Source organism: Leptinotarsa decemlineata, unplaced genomic scaffold, assembly GCF_025532065.1.
Source record: "Leptinotarsa decemlineata unplaced genomic scaffold, Ldec_3_MD MMD2_tig00026358_RagTag_RagTag, whole genome shotgun sequence".
Taxonomy (NCBI): domain Eukaryota; kingdom Metazoa; phylum Arthropoda; class Insecta; order Coleoptera; family Chrysomelidae; genus Leptinotarsa; species Leptinotarsa decemlineata.
This window is the reverse complement of record NW_027412703.1, coordinates 2484779-2505109: the sequence shown is the minus strand read 5'-3', so window position 1 is coordinate 2505109 and position 20331 is coordinate 2484779. Positions and strand designations below refer to the sequence as shown.

General features: G+C 36.3%; 1 protein-coding gene and 1 long non-coding RNA gene across 2 annotated transcripts in view; one reads left to right on the top strand and one right to left on the bottom strand.

Annotated features, from left to right (window-relative positions):
• The window catches only part of LOC111514772 (uncharacterized), a 71944-nt gene extending 54072 nt beyond the window's left edge, over window positions 1-17872 (top strand). Inside the window, exon 2 of the mRNA XM_074184775.1 lies at window positions 16991-17872. Coding sequence (XP_074040876.1) covers window positions 16991-17620 — 630 coding nt within the window. The 3' untranslated portion in view covers window positions 17621-17872. The remainder of the gene's footprint in view (window positions 1-16990) is intronic.
• Window positions 14169-14577, bottom strand: LOC141486540 (uncharacterized). Its single transcript, XR_012467906.1, has 2 exons — window positions 14490-14577; window positions 14169-14434 (listed from the first exon to the last, which is right to left on the bottom strand). It is a non-coding gene; the product is annotated as an uncharacterized lncRNA (long non-coding RNA).
• Window positions 17873-20331: the final 2459 nt, after the last annotated feature.

The following is a 20331-nucleotide window of genomic DNA, read 5'->3' as shown; positions in this document are numbered from 1 at the left end:
TTCTAGAAATATAGATATTAATGTGTTTGTCTTCAGGAAATTATTAAATGTTCCTCCATTTTGTAGTAGATTGACTTCATAATCAAGGGATTGTGAAGTATTCGTCTGGAGCTTCAAAATGATGTGTCACAAGACCCCCCTTTTCATTCAGATTTTTTCCCAGATAGCGCCCAGTCTCCATTTTGGAAGTTTCATCTGCCAATTTCACTTCAAAATAAAGTATTCATGCATTGATTTCATTAAGCCAAATTTCAATTTTTTGAGTTGACTCGTTCAAAAAATAAAAGGGGGGACATTAAAGAAATGCACTGTATACCTTATTTAATTTTTAAACGGAATATTATCATAGAAATCATGAAAATCTTTAGGAGTACTCGTTTTTAACTGTTGTAGGTCTGTAATTTTTTTTGTTTTTTCTTCTTCATGAATGTAAACATTGTAGTTCATTTCAGTTTTTAAAAAAATAAAAGGGGGGACATTAAAGAAATGCACTGTATACCTAATTCAATTTTCAAACGGAATATTATCATAAAAATCATGAAAATCTTTAAGAATACTTGTTTTTAACTGTTGTAGGTTTTCAATTTTTTTTTAACTTTCTTCTGCGTGAATATAAACATTGTAGTTCATTCCAATTGTTCATTGTGGCATTTTCATTTCGCCTCTGCGGCACAATGGTCCTATCGTCTCCAAATCTTAGTTTATAAAGAATGTCACCATTGGAAATATACTGAAGGGCTCAATGTGTTAAACAGGTCATGATAAATCAATGGATTTTCGACTTCAGTCTGGTCGACAGAAAAGAAAAGCCGAGGTCCTCAATTTTGTTGAAGAAGACCCCTACAGCAGCTCATTCTTGTATATAATAATAATAATAATAATAATATACGATTGGACGACGTATAACGTCGTCCAATCGCTTTCCGAATCGGAAGGACGAAATCCCGGCCTTGCGGTTCGGAAGATTGAACGGCGTGTACACAAGATGGAGGCTAAAATCACGTCGGCGAGACAACACGCGTCTCGTATCCAATGTGTGATGGATTACAGGGCAGCCAACAGGCCTTTCACGCCCGCAGTGCGGCGAATAGCCGCCAATCTACGACGTATCCATCACACTTTGAGCCAAGGCGTGCTGCTGACCACCAAACAGCACTGCCTTGATAGGATACGAATGCTAGTGGCTGCTAAGAAGTCCCTAGTGAGGCGAGCGAGAAGTATCGCGGAAAACCTTAGGTTCCGCGAGAAACCTTCTCGCTTATTCCAAGAGCCTCCACGTGTTGTGGATAATCCGCCGACCGCTGATCAGGTGGAATCCTTCTGGAAGGATATCTATGAACACCCGCAGCCACTCAACTTAGACACTCCAGCCCTAGCGCAGTTCGAAGCTTTCAACAGAGAGCTTCGACAGCCTGAGCCCAATGAACTGCGCAACCCGATAACCCCGGATGACGTTCGAAGGGCCCTCGTTGGTTCCAAGAACTTTGCTGCTCCAGGCCCAGATGGGCTAAACACTTATTGGTGGAAAAAACTACCAAGTACCCACCACCATCTGGCCAGAGTTTTCAACTCATGGCTCGATGGAGAGCAGCCGATTCCGGATTGGTTTGTCGAGGGGCGGACCGTTCTTATCCCCAAAAGCGGAGATTTGTCGATTCCTAAGAATTACAGACCGATAACATGCTTGAATTCGTGTTATAAGTTGTTTACAAGCATCTTATACACACGAATACTCACCGCAGTTGACCGAGTGTTCGAACGGATATATGAGCAGAGAGGGTCGAAGAGAGGAGTCGCTGGATGTAAAGAGAACCTGCTCATCGATAGATGTGTAACGCAGGACTCGATACAATATAAGCGTAACCTCTCTATGGCCTGGATCGATTACCGTAAGGCATTTGATACAATTTCGCATGAGCTCATCTTGCATTTGCTCAGATGCCTTGCGGTACCCGACAACATAGTGAGATGCATTGAACAACTGACACCACTTTGGCGAACTCGCTTCACCATAACATCTGGTCAAGCAAGAGTTCAAACAGGGTGGGTCACTTTCAGAAGGGGTGTATTTCAGGGTGATTCCCTCAGCCCCCTTCTATTCTGCATCTCACTATTGCCATTATCCGTTGCGCTCAGAAAGACTCGAGGGTATAACTGTGGCACCCCCGGAAACCGGAGGCACAAGGTCACCCATCTGTTTTATATGGATGATCTTAAACTTTATGCCTCTGGAGAGAAGGATCTCTATCAGTCCTTGAGGGTGGTGGAAGAGTACACGCATGCTATCGGTATGAAATTCGGGATAGACAAATGTGCAATGGTTCATCTCAAAAGAGGACGATGCGGGGACTACGGAGAGGATGTGCAGCTCGTAGATGGAAGCATCCTACACCATCTGGATGACGGAGAGACGTATACTTACCTCGGGGTGGAACAACGCCACTCACAAGAGGTAACTGCAGTGAAAAACTCTCTCCGCGGCAAGTATCAGCACAAACTTCGACAGATCTGGTCATCGGAACTGTCGGGGAAGAACAAAGTAGCTGCAACAAATATGCTTGCCGTTCCAATCTTACTCTACTCCTTTGGAGTAGTGAAGTGGACTCGGGAGGAGCTGTATCAACTCGACGTAAGGACCCGAAAAATGATGCATCTCTATAGGAGTTTGCATCCCAAATCGTCCGTTCCACGGTTGTACTTCCCCCGACAACAGGGAGGTCGTGGACTTTTGAGTTTGGAGTGTCTACATGACAGAATGGTACTGGATACAGCCTGTAAAGTCGTCAGGAGTTCGGATCCCCTTCTCTGCATGGTCCGTGACCATGAGAGAGCAGGAATTGGAGCATTTCTCCTTAGGGCAGCTGCTCGAGCAGCTGATGAACTCGGTATAGTTTTCGACTCTGAACGAGGTGACTACAACTCTGTCACCGAGTTGGAACCCGTTCAGCAAAAAGCTCAGATAAAAGCCGCAGAGATCACCTTACTTCTGCGGAGACACAGGGATAAGCCGATGCATGGGGTCTTCTTCAATAACATTGAAGACCTTGGCTTATCAAAGCGCCTGACGTTCGCTTTTCTCAGGTCGAGTGGGCTGAAGTCGGAAACTGAGGGGTTCATCATGGCTTGCCAGGATGGTGTCTTCAACACCTTAGTCTACCGCAGTCGCGTGATGGGTATAGAGATTCCTGACACAAGATGCAGGGCCTGCCGCGAGGCGCCCGAGACCCTAATGCACTTGCTATCAGCATGTCCAGCATATGCGGTCTCGGCCTATATCCATCGACATAACGCGGCCCTAAGAGTGCTATATTACCATCTACGGCACTCTTACGGTATTGACGAGACACCGATGTTGCCCTACGCTCCGGGGGATATTGAATCCGTTGTGGGGAACGAGAAGTGCCGAATTTATTGGAACTATTCGTTCCCCACCCTCAGGCTCATACAAGCTAATAAGCCTGATGTAGTCCTTCTCGACCACCAGACCAAAACGATATTTGTCGTGGAGTTTTCAGCTCCTGGCGAGACGAATATCGTCAGAAAAGAGGAGGAAAAACGGATAAAATATCGAGATTTTCTCTTCGAACTCCGCAGACTCTATCCAGATCACTCTGTCAAGATGGTCGTTCTGATTATTGGAGTCCTTGGTGGAATGATGTCTTCTCTACTCTCGAATCTCAAAATCATACCGGCTTGCCGCACTAAGGCAGAAATCTTAGCCGCACAGATGCAGAAGGCTGTCATTCTTGGCTCACTGCGTTTGCTCAGGGCACATGATTCTCGGACCCAATGATCACTTACCCCACGGTGTGGGGAGTGGTCATTGGTTGATTATGCTGGCGCGCCCTCCCGAATGTATCGGGGCTTCGGGGGATAGGGCCTGACCAGCGCACACTACGGTGAAAAAAAAAAAAAAAAAAAAAAAAAATTCTTTTATTCCATCTGGATCATTTACATGATATTGGAAACGTCACAGTCACAAGAATATCTCATTCAAATATAGAGTATTCTAAGGAGTAAATATAAAAAATGTATATACATATGAAACACATTACTAACATCACTAAAACAGTCACTAAAACAGATGATTGAACATTTCATTTAGAGTGTATATAAGTAAAACACATTACAAACATTATTAAAACAAATGATTTCAGTTTTGCCCGTGTTGAAGAAACTCTGTAGTACTATAAAAGGCGTTCTCCAAGAGGTATTTTTTGAGAGTAGACTTGAAAGTAATTTGACTGTTTACCTCTTTTACGTATGTGGGAAGAGAATTAAAATGTTTTATGCTCATATAAAATGGACTGTTCTCATATAGAGCTGTGTGATGTTTGGGAAGCCTGATAGAGTTTCCTTGTCTTGTGGGATAGCTATGAAAATTGGAATTTTTTTCAAACATTTACCTTTTGCTGTGTGTGTGGACCGGGTTCCAACTCAGTGCTGAAGCTGTGTCTACCTGGTACGGTTTCTAAAACTAAACGAAGGTCACTGTTAGCCTTCCAGAAATGTCTTAGCCCCTATCCTTCGAAAACACTTTTTCCACGCCAGTGCTTTTTTCTGGTGCAGGAAACGTGTTACCTACGAATCTTCGATTTCTGCTCTCTCAAGTTTACAAACCCTGCAAAGAAGGGGATCTGAACTCCTAATGACTTCACAGGTTCCATCCAGTACCATTCTGTTATTGTTGAAGGAATCGTAATTATGAAACAGACGATTTGGTATGCAAACTCCGAAGGAGATGCATTATTTTTCTAGACTTCACGTCGAGTCTACTCCATTACTTCAAAAACAAGATTGAGATCGGATCGGCAAGCATATTGTAGCAGAAAATTTGTATTTCTCGACATTTCCGTCAGAGTTTGTACTGATACTCTGCCGCTGAGCACGAAGACAGTTCTTCAATTCATTACAAAATAGAAACATGTTGTTTATTCCGCAAACCCAATAAAAATGTCATGTTTAAGAAATTGAAGACAAAAATGTACACCTCAGTAATGTTGTTTACGCAAAATAGATGCATAATGACAATAAATTGTTTCGTCATGCCCTACTTTGCATTTGAGCCATAATAAGCAGCTTTCGTGCCATTAAACATTCAAATTCATCTATAAATGTTGTTATAACTTGTTAAACAAATAACTCTCCTAGATATTATCGTAGTGTCGTGCTTACCTTCATCTAGTTTATGTTAAACGTAGATATCTCCATGAATAATGTAGCACAAAACTGGATTTACATTTTGAGAAAAGGATGTTGAATTGATAGTGAACCTGAATGTGAATACGGCGTTTTATACCTGCTTGTTTCAATGAATACTTCTTTCAACATAAGCGCGTGTTCATTCTGATCTCACGGCTTATTGCTTCGTATATAACTTTGACAGAGAAACAGCTAGTATTTGAAAGTTTTTCTGATGCTGAGATTATTGCAAATATAATACCAAAAATCAAGCTGAATAAGACAAGAAATTAATGGCAAAATAATGGAATTGATTAGAACTGACCGATACTTGATGAAAATCTATATTAAAACCAATTAATACAGTTTATTGTATGCTTTTCACTATGCGGGAATAAAAAAAAATCATTCGATGCCAAGTCAGGACTATACGGTGGATGACTCATCAAATCGATGTGTTGCAAAATGCAATTTTTTCCTTCCTGTATGAGGTATATTGAGATATAAATGCCGGAGATGTAGCTGCAGCAGTATTTTGTGACCTAAAAAAGGCTTTTGACTGTGTAGACCGCAAAATACTTTTGCGGAAACTACATTGCTACGGCTGTGAGGGAGTTACTTAGGATTAGTTCGAATCCCACCTAACTGGGCGCAGTCAAGTCGTAAAAAGTGATATAACAAAATATATTAAAATAGATTATGGAGTGCCACAAGGATAGGTTTTGGGACTCACTCTTTTTCTTGTATATATCAATGATTTTCTGTGTATAAACACTCTATATATTTCTTCGTGTCATAGCACTCGCCTAAAATCTAAAAATAATTTTAAATTACCATTGCCTTCTTCATCCCTAGTAAAGGACTCCATTTTCTATAACGGTATAATCACTTATAATCACACTTATTTCTCATTTTAGAAATAGCCACGATAGTATTGACAGCTTTAGAATATACACAAAAAAACTTCTCGCGAGCAGACCATATTATAGTTTGCAAAAATTTTACAATGACAACTTCCAGTGAAATTGTGAACTGTAGTCGTAAAATTGACAAAATGTTCAAATAACATTTTATGATTGATATTTTATTTATTCATTGACACTTACTCTATTGAATAAAATGTATAATTGATAAATGTATATGTGTATATACTGCTTGTTTATATAACAATATTATTTTTATTTTATTTTATTTATATTTCACATAATTTTTGAAATGTCTACATTAAAATTTTATTAAAACAACGATAAAAATAAAATAAAAACAACAATAAAAATTAATTGGCGCTCCGGGGCGACTTCATTGAATCTAGTGGCGCATTTGCTTTTTCAGCTGCAGGAAAATCCGAAAAAACCTGCAGTACCACATCATCTGAAGATTTTGATCCAACAATGTCCTCTCTCTTATAAAACAAAATGTAGGGTGTCTCCAGAGGCTCCAATAAATTCAATGCATAACCAGAACACTTCGTGACATGACTATCGTCAAACTTAAACCAGTCCGTTTCTTCTTTGACCAAGGCGTAATAATGACCAAATTCAACGCCAGAACCACAGTGAACAATGACTGCATGAATATTATAATAGTGGTCTGCTAGGTTGAAATGTTCATCTATTACGAACCTTCCAAAAAGTTTCTTGCTTCCGTTAGAGGTTGCGTCTTGTTTGAAAATCATCAGTGTTATTATTAGATTGACTGGGGCCTCAGCTATAGTTGTTTCCTTATAACAGTCAGTTAGTTTGGCGCATGTTTGACAATACAGTCGATCATCACCTGTTGAAAATTCCATTTTCAGATGATTTAACCATAATCTTTGCACGGACTGGTTATTAGTCGTATTAGGAAAAGCTAGATGAAGTTCCAGAAATTCACATAAGTTTTCGGTACTTCTTGAACATTTACCACAAAGTAAACCAGTGAGGATTTTTCCAGCAAAAGATTTACAAACACAAGACGAGATAGGTTGTACGGAATCATTCAGTCCAGAACGGTCAGGAGTATTGATTTTGCTATTGTTTTGCTCACGAAGAGTATTCAACAAGAACCCCAAGAATTCAGAACAATCCTCTTGTTGTCCTAACGAGTATCTAGTGGACTTCAAAGACTCCAGGAAATCGGTTGGAGGGAAAGATGATACCTTCTTACGAAACTGCAGCTGCATGAACAGTTGTTTGAGTTTGATGAATAAGTAGGAAACATTCCCGTTCTCGTTCATCATTAAAACTTCGTTCTTGAAATTCTTCGTCATGAACAACACTTGTAAAATGCTATTCATGTAGCAAGTGTTTCCTAAATCATCCAATCCAATTTTCTTCTCTAGATTTTCAGGACAACTATCTACTGATTCGTAAGGAAGAACATGTTTCACAGAATCTCCATAAGAACCATTTACATAATTGTGTATATTTTCTCAAAATTTTATTTCTGTACGTGTATATTCTACTTTGTCAACAAAACAAGAGTTTTTTCAACGATAAAGTATATTTTGACTGATTGACTCACTCACTTTTGACCTAACCTAACCTAACCTATGGAGCTCAGCGGATTTTGAATATCTGAACCTTTGAGGTTAAATTGACTGATTCATTTTATTTATAAGTATATGTAAATCAATTCTTAACTTTTTTGTAGAATTTTATGTCCTGTCTACAGGTGAGCCTTAGAGCCTTAATGTTCGTTTGAAGGTGATTGACAATGTTTCGTGATGAATTTCATTAGTTCGGACTTCTATTGTCTACTATATAAAATGATTTGAAATCCCTGAAACAATTTAAAAAAAATAATTTAAAATGAATAGCTGAAAATAACAATTATATTAAGCAAAATAAACCTGAAATGAAATAATAGTGAAATAAACAAGTAAAAATAGAACAATTGAGTAAATAAAAACAAAATAAAAATAAAGGAATGAAAAAAGAAAATAAAAATAAAAAGTGTAGAGATTCCAAGTCACGTTAGTTCACGACGTTTCGACTGTTAGTATCTACAATCGTCTTCGGGTGATGTGGACTGATTCCTCCGAGAGATGACTATTTATAGGTCCTTCAAATAGTTTGACTTATCCCTGCTTTCCATTTTCCGCTTCACTGGTTCCGTGGGAGATGAACGTTTTGGCGGGAGTTGACCATTTTTCGCTTGATGATGGGTTTCCATATGTTGCGTATTTCTACGCTGACCTGGCTGAATACGTTGTTGGACAATATGTATGCGGCTTCCTTAAATTTTCTCCTAAACCAATGTTCCTTTCTGTGCAAGATCTCAGCTTGGGACCACTCGATGTTGTGTTGATGGGTCCAAACATGGTCTGCTATTCCTGATTTGCTGGTTTCCCCTCGTTGTGTGTGTTTCTTGTGCTCGGCAATGCGAACATTCAATGGCCTCTTAGTTTCACCAATATAGGCTGCTACGGATAGTGTTACCGGATCTGAAACAGGTTCTGATGTTGTACTTGGAACCAATTCTTCTTATCCTCTCCGATAATCCTCTGTTGTAGGGAAGTGCAAGCACTGATTGTGACGGCTTCTCTTCCTTGCGAGTTTCCTGCTGTCTTTTAGCAAAAGTCTTTTCAACAATCGCTTTGGAATAGCCATTCCGTTGAAGATCATTTTTGATGATGTCTACTTCCTTCTCGAGACCTTCCTTTTTATTACAGAGCCCAAAAGCACGGTCTAATAGAGTCTTGATGATTCCTCTTTCAGTCGATTGATGATGGTTGGATTCGTGGTTCTGATACTGTCCCGTATGAGTGGGTTTTCGGTATACGAAGTCCAAACTAATGAAATTCTCTTCAATTAATTTACTGTGAATTGACTGATTTATTTTATATATGCTTTGTCAATAAGAGTTTGTGTTCTTCAACAATATGAAGTACATTTTTTATTTTGATTTGTTATCTCAAAAATTCTGGATATGTGCTTTTAAATATCTCTATTGAATGTCAATGGTATAATCAAATGAAAAACTCATTCAGTGAATTCACACAACCGTCTCATTATCTCACGTAACAGTAAATAAATTGAAGTCAATTTCATATGACATATTACTTTGGTAATTCACTCTCAGTTTCCTTGTCGCTGTGTTAATCATTATATTATAGTAATTGACTCTGTGCTTATTTTTCTCATTATTACTCGTACATCAATCTCCTTCATCTTTGTAATCGTAACCACAATTTGCTATAGGTTAAGTTGATATTGCCATATGCAGTGGCGGATCTAATGGGGGGCACAGTGGCCCCCATTATATCCGCCACTCCCGATTGGGAAACAAAAGTCAGGCCGATATAGATGATAAAACCTAATATATAAATGAAGCTTAACTGTTCATGCCTTACAGAATATTAATTAAATCCATAATTTGACTTACTCTGTTTTATCACAATGTTCGTATGACTCACGAAGGTAAAGCAAACAGTGTAGTAGCTAGCATAAATGCAGCAGAATAAAAGACAATTAAAGAGAACCGTAGGAAGTTTATTCCAATTATTTAAACGGTCATTTCATGTGGTGCCCAAAACATACGCTTGAGTGGTCACAGAGACGATGGTATTATTGAGACAACTGGGAGCTATTTCGGCGAAGGACAGAGGTCCTAGCCTCGTGTAAAAAATTGAGGAAGGAATGCCAGTTTCTTCAGCCACGCAGAATGAAATTAGAGATTGCTGTGACGAAGTTATCACTGACAAGATTGTAAACAAAAAAAAAGTCTAAGATTTTACAATAATGGCAGATGAAACTAGAGATTTTTTTGTTGAAGAACAACTTACAATTTGTATAAGATATTTAACAGCAAGAAATACAACTTATGATGCACTTTTTGGAACCTTTGGTGTAGTAATGAATATTACTGGAGTTTTTTCCCCAACACCAAATCGTTATTTTCAACACCTCGACACGTGTTTCGATCACCAAGTGATCATCTTCAAAGAGGAAGATTAAAACTAGAAATTAATGCGAAGCTAACCCTATTTATGCTATATAGGTATCCCATACAGGTATACCAACCTAAATAATTTTACAATTTTGCCTAATCTATTATTTTACAATATATGTTTATGTAAAACAATTTTCAGCTATATAAAAATTAATATCACAATATTGCCTATCCAAATTTATGTTTGCAATGTGTCCTTGTATAGTAATCAGTAAACCCAACAATATTATTTTATTTTAACAAGATATATAGTATGCTCTTTGGTATAGGTCCGTCATCGTTATTCATAATATTATTGTGTTTACTTATTTCTACACTCTCATAGACATCTAGTTGCCTGTTGTTGTTAACTTGTCTAACTAATCTTAATGAACTGAAGTCTATGGAATGGTTTTGTTGCAAAATATGATGGGCGACTGCTGATTTTTCAGGTCTTCCATATTTTATGTGTTCCTTATATCTTACTTTAATAGATCTTTTTGTCTGTCCATAATATTTTGCATCGCAGTCCTTACATTCAATTTCGTAAATTCCAGACTTTTCCGAATTCTCGACTTTGTTTTTTGGACTTCCCAAAAGGCTCTGTAGTGTATGACTTGTTTTAAAAACCACCTTCAAACCTAGTTCCTTGAAAATCTTTCCAAAGTTCCTCGTATATTGATGGTATGGAACTGAGATGTATTTATCTTGGTTTTTGTCCTTTCTGAAAGTCGGGATTTCGTTCATTCTTAACCAAAACTTCTTCTTCCTTATGTGTTAGAGGGAAAGTCAGAAGACGATGTACTAAAAAATTCAACCCAGCACGTTTGTGCTGTCCACAGTGATGTGAACTGTCAGGAATATACCTGTACGTGCTTGTTTCTTTTCTAAATATATCGTATTCTAACCCTCCATATTGACTCCTCATTACCAAACCGTCAAGAAATGGTAGTTGTCCCTTATTTTCTAACTCACACGTGAGTTTTATTGATGGACATCTATTATTCAAAATGGAAACAAAGTCGTCAATATTCGATTTTTTGGTATCGAATATCGCAAAAATATCATCCACATACCTTAGCCAAATCCTAGGAAAATACTTCGACTTTTCTTTGGTTTCCATTTCGAATCTGCTCATGAACAGGTCTGCCAGATAGGGGGACAAGGGGTTTCCCATGGCCGTTCCTTCCTGTTATTAAATTAAAGCAACCTTCTACCTGGAACCTATTTCGTTCAGGAAGGAAAACTTTGGAAGAAAAAATGCAGGAAGATCATGATCTCAAACTAGGAAAACATGGTTTGAAAAACTGTGTGAAACAAGATGGATAGAAAGGCACCAAGCCGTATTTACGTTCATGGAACACCTTCCTGCATTCCCCACTGAGAAAGCTTTCCTGCACTCTATTCTGTCGTCAGAGTTTTCAATCAGTGTAGTAGTATTAGCTGAGGTACTCGGAGGAACTTTACCCTTAGCTCGCAAACTTCAAGCATGGATGTGCTGCAAACTACGTAGCTCCTAGAAGCTACAATGCGGAGCTTACAGGAAAAACGAGACAACAGCTCTGACACTTTTAAGGAGCTTCATAACCAGGCGGCTGATTTGGCGAAAGAAATGGGCATAATAATTAAAATGCCTAGGACAACAGCTCGACAAAAAAATATACAGACAGACTCACCTAAGGTCTACTGTCGCATGTCAGTGTACATCCCGTTTTTTGCTTTTATTATAAATGAACTGACGGCAAAGTTCCCTAAAAAGGAGATGGAATATGTAGGCAAGCTGCAACACCTGTTAACACCCGATATAAATGATGCCTACATTAGTGACATTCTTCAAGGGACGATCAAATAGAAAGAAAATTTGCCATGCTTTTCGGCGTTGAGAGGTGAGTTGCAAATTTGGAAACAAATGTGGAAATCAAATCCCGAAAATGAGTTGCCTAAACACATGACGCAAGCTCACAAGTTTGCCGATTCTCCCCCAAGCATCAGGATATTACTGCAGCTGTTGTGCACTCTTCCTATGACTACCAGTACAACAGAGAGAGCTTTTTCAGCTTTGCTTTTAAAAACATATCTACACAATACAATGACTGAAGAGCTAAATGGTTGGTACACCAGAATATTGCCAATTCAATGAAGGCTGAAGAAGTCTTGAACGTATACATTAGAAAGCACAAAAGAAAATTATCTCGGAAGGTGTTATACAAAATTTACATATCAATAATATTATGTTCATATTGTTTGATACAACTAGTTTTCCTTTATTTTTAGTATTTTAGTATTAACACCTCTCCACAAGCTTGAAGCTTAAATAACTTCTAATTATTATATGCCAGCGCTTTCGATAGCAGCCTGTGGTATCATCTTCATGGCTCTACTCAAACTGAGGCTCCACTCAAACTGAACCACCTTAGTGCAAATATTTATCCACTACTCTCATTGCCTGTACTTGGTAATATCCTTTGTGTCCAACAGATGGACTGCATTCACATACATAGGTCACCAACCAAAAAAATTAACAAATATCTTCAAACCCTTGAACATCAACATCACTTACAAGCCGAACACGAAAATAACACAAAAAATAAACAGCTGTGAAAAAGAAGAAGACAAAAATCTAAACGGAGTGTACAGCATACAATGTTCGGACTGCAACAAATTTTATATCGGCCAAACCAAAAAAAAATGATCCAAAGGTACGACAAGCACAAAAAACATACATAAACCCAATAACATATAAATCAAACCTCGCAACACACGCCATACAAAACAAACATAACTTTTCCCCACCAGAAAACATCAAACTCATAAGAGAAGTCAATAAAGGAAACCATATGGACATCTGGGAAGACCTAAACATCCATAAAATCAGAAGTCATAATTCAGTTATTGAGGAACAAATACAAATCAAAACACGAAACCAAATTTAAAAAGACATATGAATTAAAGGAGAGGCCAAATGCCTACACTTAGGCGTTCTAACCGTATAAAAGAACAAACAAGAAGATAAAACGTTCAGTTTGAGTAGAGCCATGAAGATGATAGCTCAGCCAGCTATCGAAAGCGCTCGCATATAATAATTAGAAGTTATTAAAGCTTCAAATTCTTTTCGAGAACAAATGTTAATATTAAAATATGTTCATATTATAAAAATATTATGTTCGACCATCAATAAATTTGATGAATAAAAAGTCATTATAATTTCCTTTTTAAGTCATTATGCTTGTACCTGTACAGCTTTTCACTTGATGGTGATGATGTTAAGGGTTAGGTACTTCTAATATACTTATTTTTCTTATTGTTAGTTGCAATACAATATTTGAAACCGAGCAATGTTTTTCATTTCAATGTTTTAAATTTTTTTTCCTGAATGCATACTACCGAACATCAGTAGAAAACCTCCAAAGACTCAGTGCTGTATGGAGGGGTTATACACCCCATACTCTGAGTTGTAAACTGCTCCCCCCCCCAAATCCCAAATGATTTTCTGGATCCGCCACTGGCCATATGGAAGTGATGTACTTGATAACGGTTACGTACTATTCATCAATTTTTACTCTATCCCATTAATAATAAAAAAAACTTCACGCACGCTACCTCTGCGAGATTGATCGAGCATGTTTTCAATCAAAAGCCTTGTCAGTGCTTATAGTTTAGCGTAACAAGGATGCAATTATATCAGAATGGGAAAATATTGTTCAAGTTCTACCGTAAAACTTGGCATTGCTCCCAACTTTTAGTTTGTGGAAAAGAGGGGTTTCTCAAACGACTGATTCAAATGTAATAAATTGTATTTTCAGGTTGGTATCTACAAATTTGTAACTAAGTAATCACGGACAAGTTAATATTTCATGAATTTCATCTCCCTCAGGATTACAGAACAATGTAGGTATATGGAATACATTCTTTCAAATAATTGTTGGACATACGAGTGTCAGTAGGTACAACTTCGGACACGAATTAGCTCAAAACAGCACAACTTAGTTTTCCACGCACTGTTTGTTCATCATTTGTTCATCCATATATTAAATTTAGAATGTGTAGGCGGGCCAGATTCAAATTAAAAAATTCACTGAATTATTATAACATTTTATTTATTCAATTATATGGTATATAATATATGGTTGTTGAAAATTATATGAAAGTTATAAAAGAGGGTAATTATTTTAAGCTCCAGGATCCAGATACCTGACTTCTCTTGTTTTTGACTGTAACCCCCCAAATTTCGAAAATGCAAATTTCATATTTCAATATTTGGGATGCCAATACCTTTTGCTGATAGGCTGCTCAGTTTGATACGGGAGGGTGTGAGTAAGTTCAACACAGGTCTGATTAATAGCTATAACAGATTAATTTACTATTAATCAAATAAACCATGAGTTTACTTGACTAACCTGGGGTGGCTGAGGAGTCTTGAAGAGGGCTGCAGAGACTTGTAACCACCTGATCTGGCTGTAGATGGATTTAGAACTCACGATGGAGCTCAGTATACAGTTTCTCGATATCATGCGAAACAATGAAACTAATCAGATTCAATTATACTACGATGGGAAACACAGATATCCTTAGAATGTGAATACTATATTCTGAATTCAAAAAAAATTAATTCCAATGGAATTCAGTTACATCAAACGGTAATGTATCTTAAAACTAGAAAAAGAAAGGAAATAATAGTTTGACATTAATCATCTATTTTAATACTAGACTGAAAATCATCAAACAAATTGACAACTAATCCAAGGAAATATTAAAGATAAGGTAATAAATTTAAGGCAAATAGAAATATGCTGCTCTGATAGCTTGTCAATATACTTTGAAGTAATGAGAAAAGGTATTGATTTTGAATCAATGAAGGGTGGCAAATCCTTCTAACAAAAAAAGCCAGGGAAATAACAAGCAAAGTGCATATATACGGAAGGGAGGATATCTGGTTGACCTTATAAGATAAAGTTAATTCAGATAGAATGGACTGCTTGAGTATTCTTTATAAGATAAATCTGAAGATAAGGATATAATAATAATAATATTTATTCACCATTTTTGATACACTTGGGTATATATGGTAAGTCAGTTGTACTACAGGCTAGTAAAGATAAAAAGAGTTGGAGATTGAACACAGAATCACCTCTAAATATACACATATACACATATATCACATACATATATACACACATATACAAGTAAGCATAGATGCCCTCAAATTAACTAAACATTTACATCATTCACATAATTCAATCAAATAAAATTTCGTCCACTGTGAATTTGATTGTTTGTAAGATTGTCAATTAAAAAATCTTGGTAACTGTAATAGCCTCTTTCTGAAAGCATAGTTTTAACATAATCATGGAATACCTTGTCACTTGTGATTTTTTTAACTTCATTTGGCAGCTTATTGAAGCACGTAATGGCATTATACTGAGGGGATTTTTTATAGATGCTGAGGGATTTTTAGAAGATCACCGTTTCTTGTATTATGACTGTGATCTGAAGCAGTCTTATTATATAATTTATTGTTTTGCCTAACAAATGAAATACATTCAAAAATGAAGATGGAAGGAGCTGTCAATATTTTTTTGTGTCAATATTTTTTTGTCTATAAAGACTGGCCGGCAGCTATCCCGGAAATCCATATTGAAGATTAGCCTTATGATGCGTTTTTGTGCTATGAAGACTCTGGAAAAATCCCTTGCTCTGCCTCAAGCCATAATACTAAGACTTATATGAGGGTAGGCCATGGCATAATATGCTCTATTTAACTTAGCACATATATAGTCCACCTGCCTTTCCCAATTTAGATTGGCGTCTAGGAACGTCTTCAGAAGTTTTAATGTCATAAGTAGAGTGTCGACCAATTGGAATATTTCTTCTGAAGTGAAAGTTAACACTGATCGATTTAGAAGTATTTAGAATGAGCTTATTTCTTTGGCACCAGGTACTGAACTGATCAATAATATGTTCAGATTTGCTGATGAGTTGCTCAGCATTATTGCCTGCTATGGTTATCGTTGTATCATCAGCAAACATTGAGACGTAGCCTCCCTTTATATGTTGAGGAAGATCATTAACACAGAGAAGAAACAGTAGAGGTCCTAGAACAGAGCCCTGACCAGAAGTATGTCATGTAAATTGTCCTGGAAAGGTACTGCCTGAATGTCACCAAGCAATCAACTTCAACTCTCCTGTCTACTTCCAAATGTCCTAGTAATAATGATAACGTCACTGCAGCAACAGGTAGCTCGAGAATTGTATTTACCAGGAATAAAATGCCAAGTATCCGGTATCTGAAATTTTATAAAGCGTAGATACTGATTTCCTTCAACAATTCAAAGATGAAGGAGATGTGCAAAGCAGATACTTCACTAACTGTGGTTTTCTTTAGAGCAAATTCAATTTTTAGGAAAAAATATCACCACGGTAATCTGATGTGATCTAGATCTAGTCATCCTCTAAATACAGTGATCTCACTGTATTTAGAGGATGACTTGAAATTACGAAAATAAAAAGAAATGAATCCTCTAACCTAAAAAAAATCCAAGATGCAGAATTCTTCTCAGAACAATTCTAGCCATAAATATAAAAATATGTATAAATATATATATATGAGAACAGGGTTGGAGGCAATATGGATCTCTGGGGAACACCAGCGATGATGGTGAAATTATTCCAGAGATATCCATCGACGGCCACTTGCAAGGAACGTTTTTTTAGGAAGATGAAGATGCATACAGACTTATCTCCATTTTTTACACAAAATTTGATGCAAAACCTTTGATCTATTTTTTTAGAAAGCAGAAAATCGTCACAAACGCAAACCACTTCTAACTTTTATGCCTCTCACCAACTATATCACATATCTCGAAGACAATTTCGTAACAGCTTCTTTTTTATTTTTCAGATGAAGATAATTTTCCAATCCTTCGCCGCTTTCGTGGTCCTAGAACTGATCGAAGGTGCCCCAGTAGAAACAAAGAATCAGCGAGAGGGAAAAAACCTGGACTTCTTCGATTACTTCCAACCCGAAGTTGACTACAACAACTTCAAAATTGACAACGATTTGGCGTCTCTGTCTTCAGAAGAAAATGATATTAGCCGCACTATTCAGCCGAGAAAACCGTTCGTACGGCAGCAACCGATAAACTCTCCGATATATTACATTCGGTTGCCACCACAACCCTACATGTTTGTCCCAGGATTAGGATACGTATCGCAACCGGCGCCTTCGCCTGTTTCTCAGTTCGTTAATTTGCCGATGTCTTTCGTTGCTAACGGCAAACCCAGCACGATATATCAGTGGTCGGGCGCGTTCCAAGGTTTTCCTACGCAGGCACCACCTCCAAGCAAATTTACCGGTGTTCCAAGTGCCGTGTCGAAACCACAGAAACCTGCGAAGAAACCACTTCCAGACTCCACCATACACAGGTTACCACAACCGTTCGCTTTCAATGGAAAGCCCCAAGATATTTTCGTCTTGAGAGACTCGTATAATTCATTATACAGTGATGTTCTCCAGAATGTATACCCTTGAATATGTTAGGTTTGCGGTAACTAAAATTGAACAAACGTTATGCAGTAATTGAAAGAAAATAATTAAGGTAGGCTATGTGGACCTATCATAATCCAATTACGGGGCTCTATGCATTCATCTTCCAAATTAAAAAGTTTGAATTACTCGAACACGTTTGACATTTCAGCATGTACGATGATAATTTGAGCCTTTTTAAGTCAAACTTTTTCCTACGCCTCCGAAAAATATGAACGAGGCGTCATTCGATTTGGAATAGCCAATGTTTACAAACATTGTTACAAAGTTATAAACAATTAACTCAAAAAATTGGGTTTGGTTTGTTGCAAATATTTCAAAAACTATTTGACAATTTTCGAATTTGAAAACAGATTCAAAAAGACGAGATAATTTCCAAAAAAATGTCTATTTCTCGGAACTGTATAGGGCCAATATTTGTAATTTGCAAGTGCGATAATTGTTAAATAACAAATCTGAGATTTTTGTCCTATTCTTGAACCTATTCTTGGATTCCTTTTTGAAAAATAAAGAAACTTTTATTTTTCAATTTTTTATCAACAGTTTACTCAGGTTAAAAATTCTAAAGCTTCATAATTCATTGGTAATACTGTTTTTTCAATATTATTATCGATCAGTTTTTTATGATCAGAAGCTACATGAATGTTTTTTTATTTTATCTGCTATTGTTTAGGAAATTGTTATAAACAAATGCGTTGTTTTTAAGGAAATTCAAAAAAGTTTTTGGAAACATAATCTTCAATGCAAATTATAAAGTAAAAAAACAGTTATTTTCTACCACTTGTAATTAATATTGAGGGATCATTTTTTTGAAATCATAATTTATTTCGCTATTTGTTATTAAAAAAATTGTTTTTGTCTAAATTTCTATTGTTTGTGTGATAAACAATCTGTTGTAAACAAATACATTTTTTCCACATATTATTTTCTCTTTCAAAACAATCTAACAAAGACAACCATGTTTGAGAAAAAAATTATATTGAAATCTTGTTCCCTTTTACCTGTTTTTAATTTTTAAACTAATTATAACTTATAAACTAATTGAGATACGATGAAAAAACTTGGGACTTATATATCTCTATCGATTAAAGAACAAATTCAGCACAAAATTCAAACTCTTACCCAATTATTTATTTCATTCAGCGCATTTGTTTATAAATATTTATTCATGAATTTTGTTTCTATATTTATGTTTGAATATCTTATAAACCATAATAAATATGACTATATCACCCATATAACTTTTCATCTGACGTATATTTATCGATAATTTCAGCTCATCAATTTCAATTTGAATCCATTATTTTGTGAATTTATGATTAAAAATAAGTTTAAGAAGAAAAAAATTAACTAATCCATAATTAACTGGAAAATCACGATAAAAATTTTTTGACCACGGATTATTGTTCATTCATTTATCCAGTAGGTGCCTGAATTTTTTTCAATTTTTAATTTTGATATTCAATAAGTTGAAATCGTTTCCAATACAGGTCCAAATTTGGCGTGTCTTGCATAGGCCAGAGTACTTGAAAATTATAAATAATGGTCTTATAGTTAGTTCTGGGAGGTGGAACCATTTTTAAGAATTTCCTCGGCTATTTCATATTCTGTCGAAATCTGTTTTCAAATTTGAAAAGTGTAAAATAGTTTTTGAAATATTTGCATAAAACGGACCCCATTCGTTTCAGTTAATTGTTTATAACTTTTGCAATTTCCGCAAGAGACACTTATATTATTTCAAAAGTCATCTAAAAGCTATTCCGAATCGAATGACAGCTCTTCATATTCTTCCGAGACGAAGAAAAAATTTGGTCTGGAAAGCACGTATTGACCAGAGTATTATTCAGGAAAAATAGGAATTAACTTAGGATTATATCACTATGTGAAGTATTAGTTCATTAATTGTAATGACTTCTTATTTTCCTTCATTTCGGATTCAACTTACTTATACATCTTTTATATTATTAGTTTCATTCCATGTTTAGCGTCTAATAGATGTGAGTAATGAAATAAAAATGAAACAATAATTTATGTATACAAAATCTTAAATCGTAATTAAAACATTAAAAAATGAAGGAATATTAAGTTTAAAGATTAGAGGACGTTTAAATGCGATTAATTCTTATTCTAGATTTGAATCACCACCGCATTTCATAATGGATATTAGCAGCTCTAAAATTCAATAACGTACCGTTTTCTGGTCCTGCACAAAATATTTCAATTTCACTGGACTTCATGAAACCTAATGTACATTACTAATGGCGATGAATAAAGTTGTTACGACAACTATTTATTTTAGTAGACGAATATAAGAATCACTGTCAGACTGAAGGATAGAATGGGAGATAAAAAGATATCAGTCTTTTCAAATATCTAATAGTACAGTCATTAGATTGAAAAATAAAGGTTACCTGGAAAGTTTTCCGAGACTTTTGAAAATAGGTGATTTCATAGATTTTGAAGTGCTCTTTTTGAATTTCCACTTTGCTACCACGTATTTTTGCCATTTGCGTACCTTTAGCGATAAATTCCCTATTGAAACCAATTGAAAAACTTCAGAACAAAATTATAATGCGAATATACAAGTTGAACTACAATGAGCCTACAGTCAACTTGTGTAAACCAAAAAAAAAATTAGATTTGTCATCCTTACAGAAATTCAAATTATTTACCTTCATTCGTTTGGCCAAAAATGA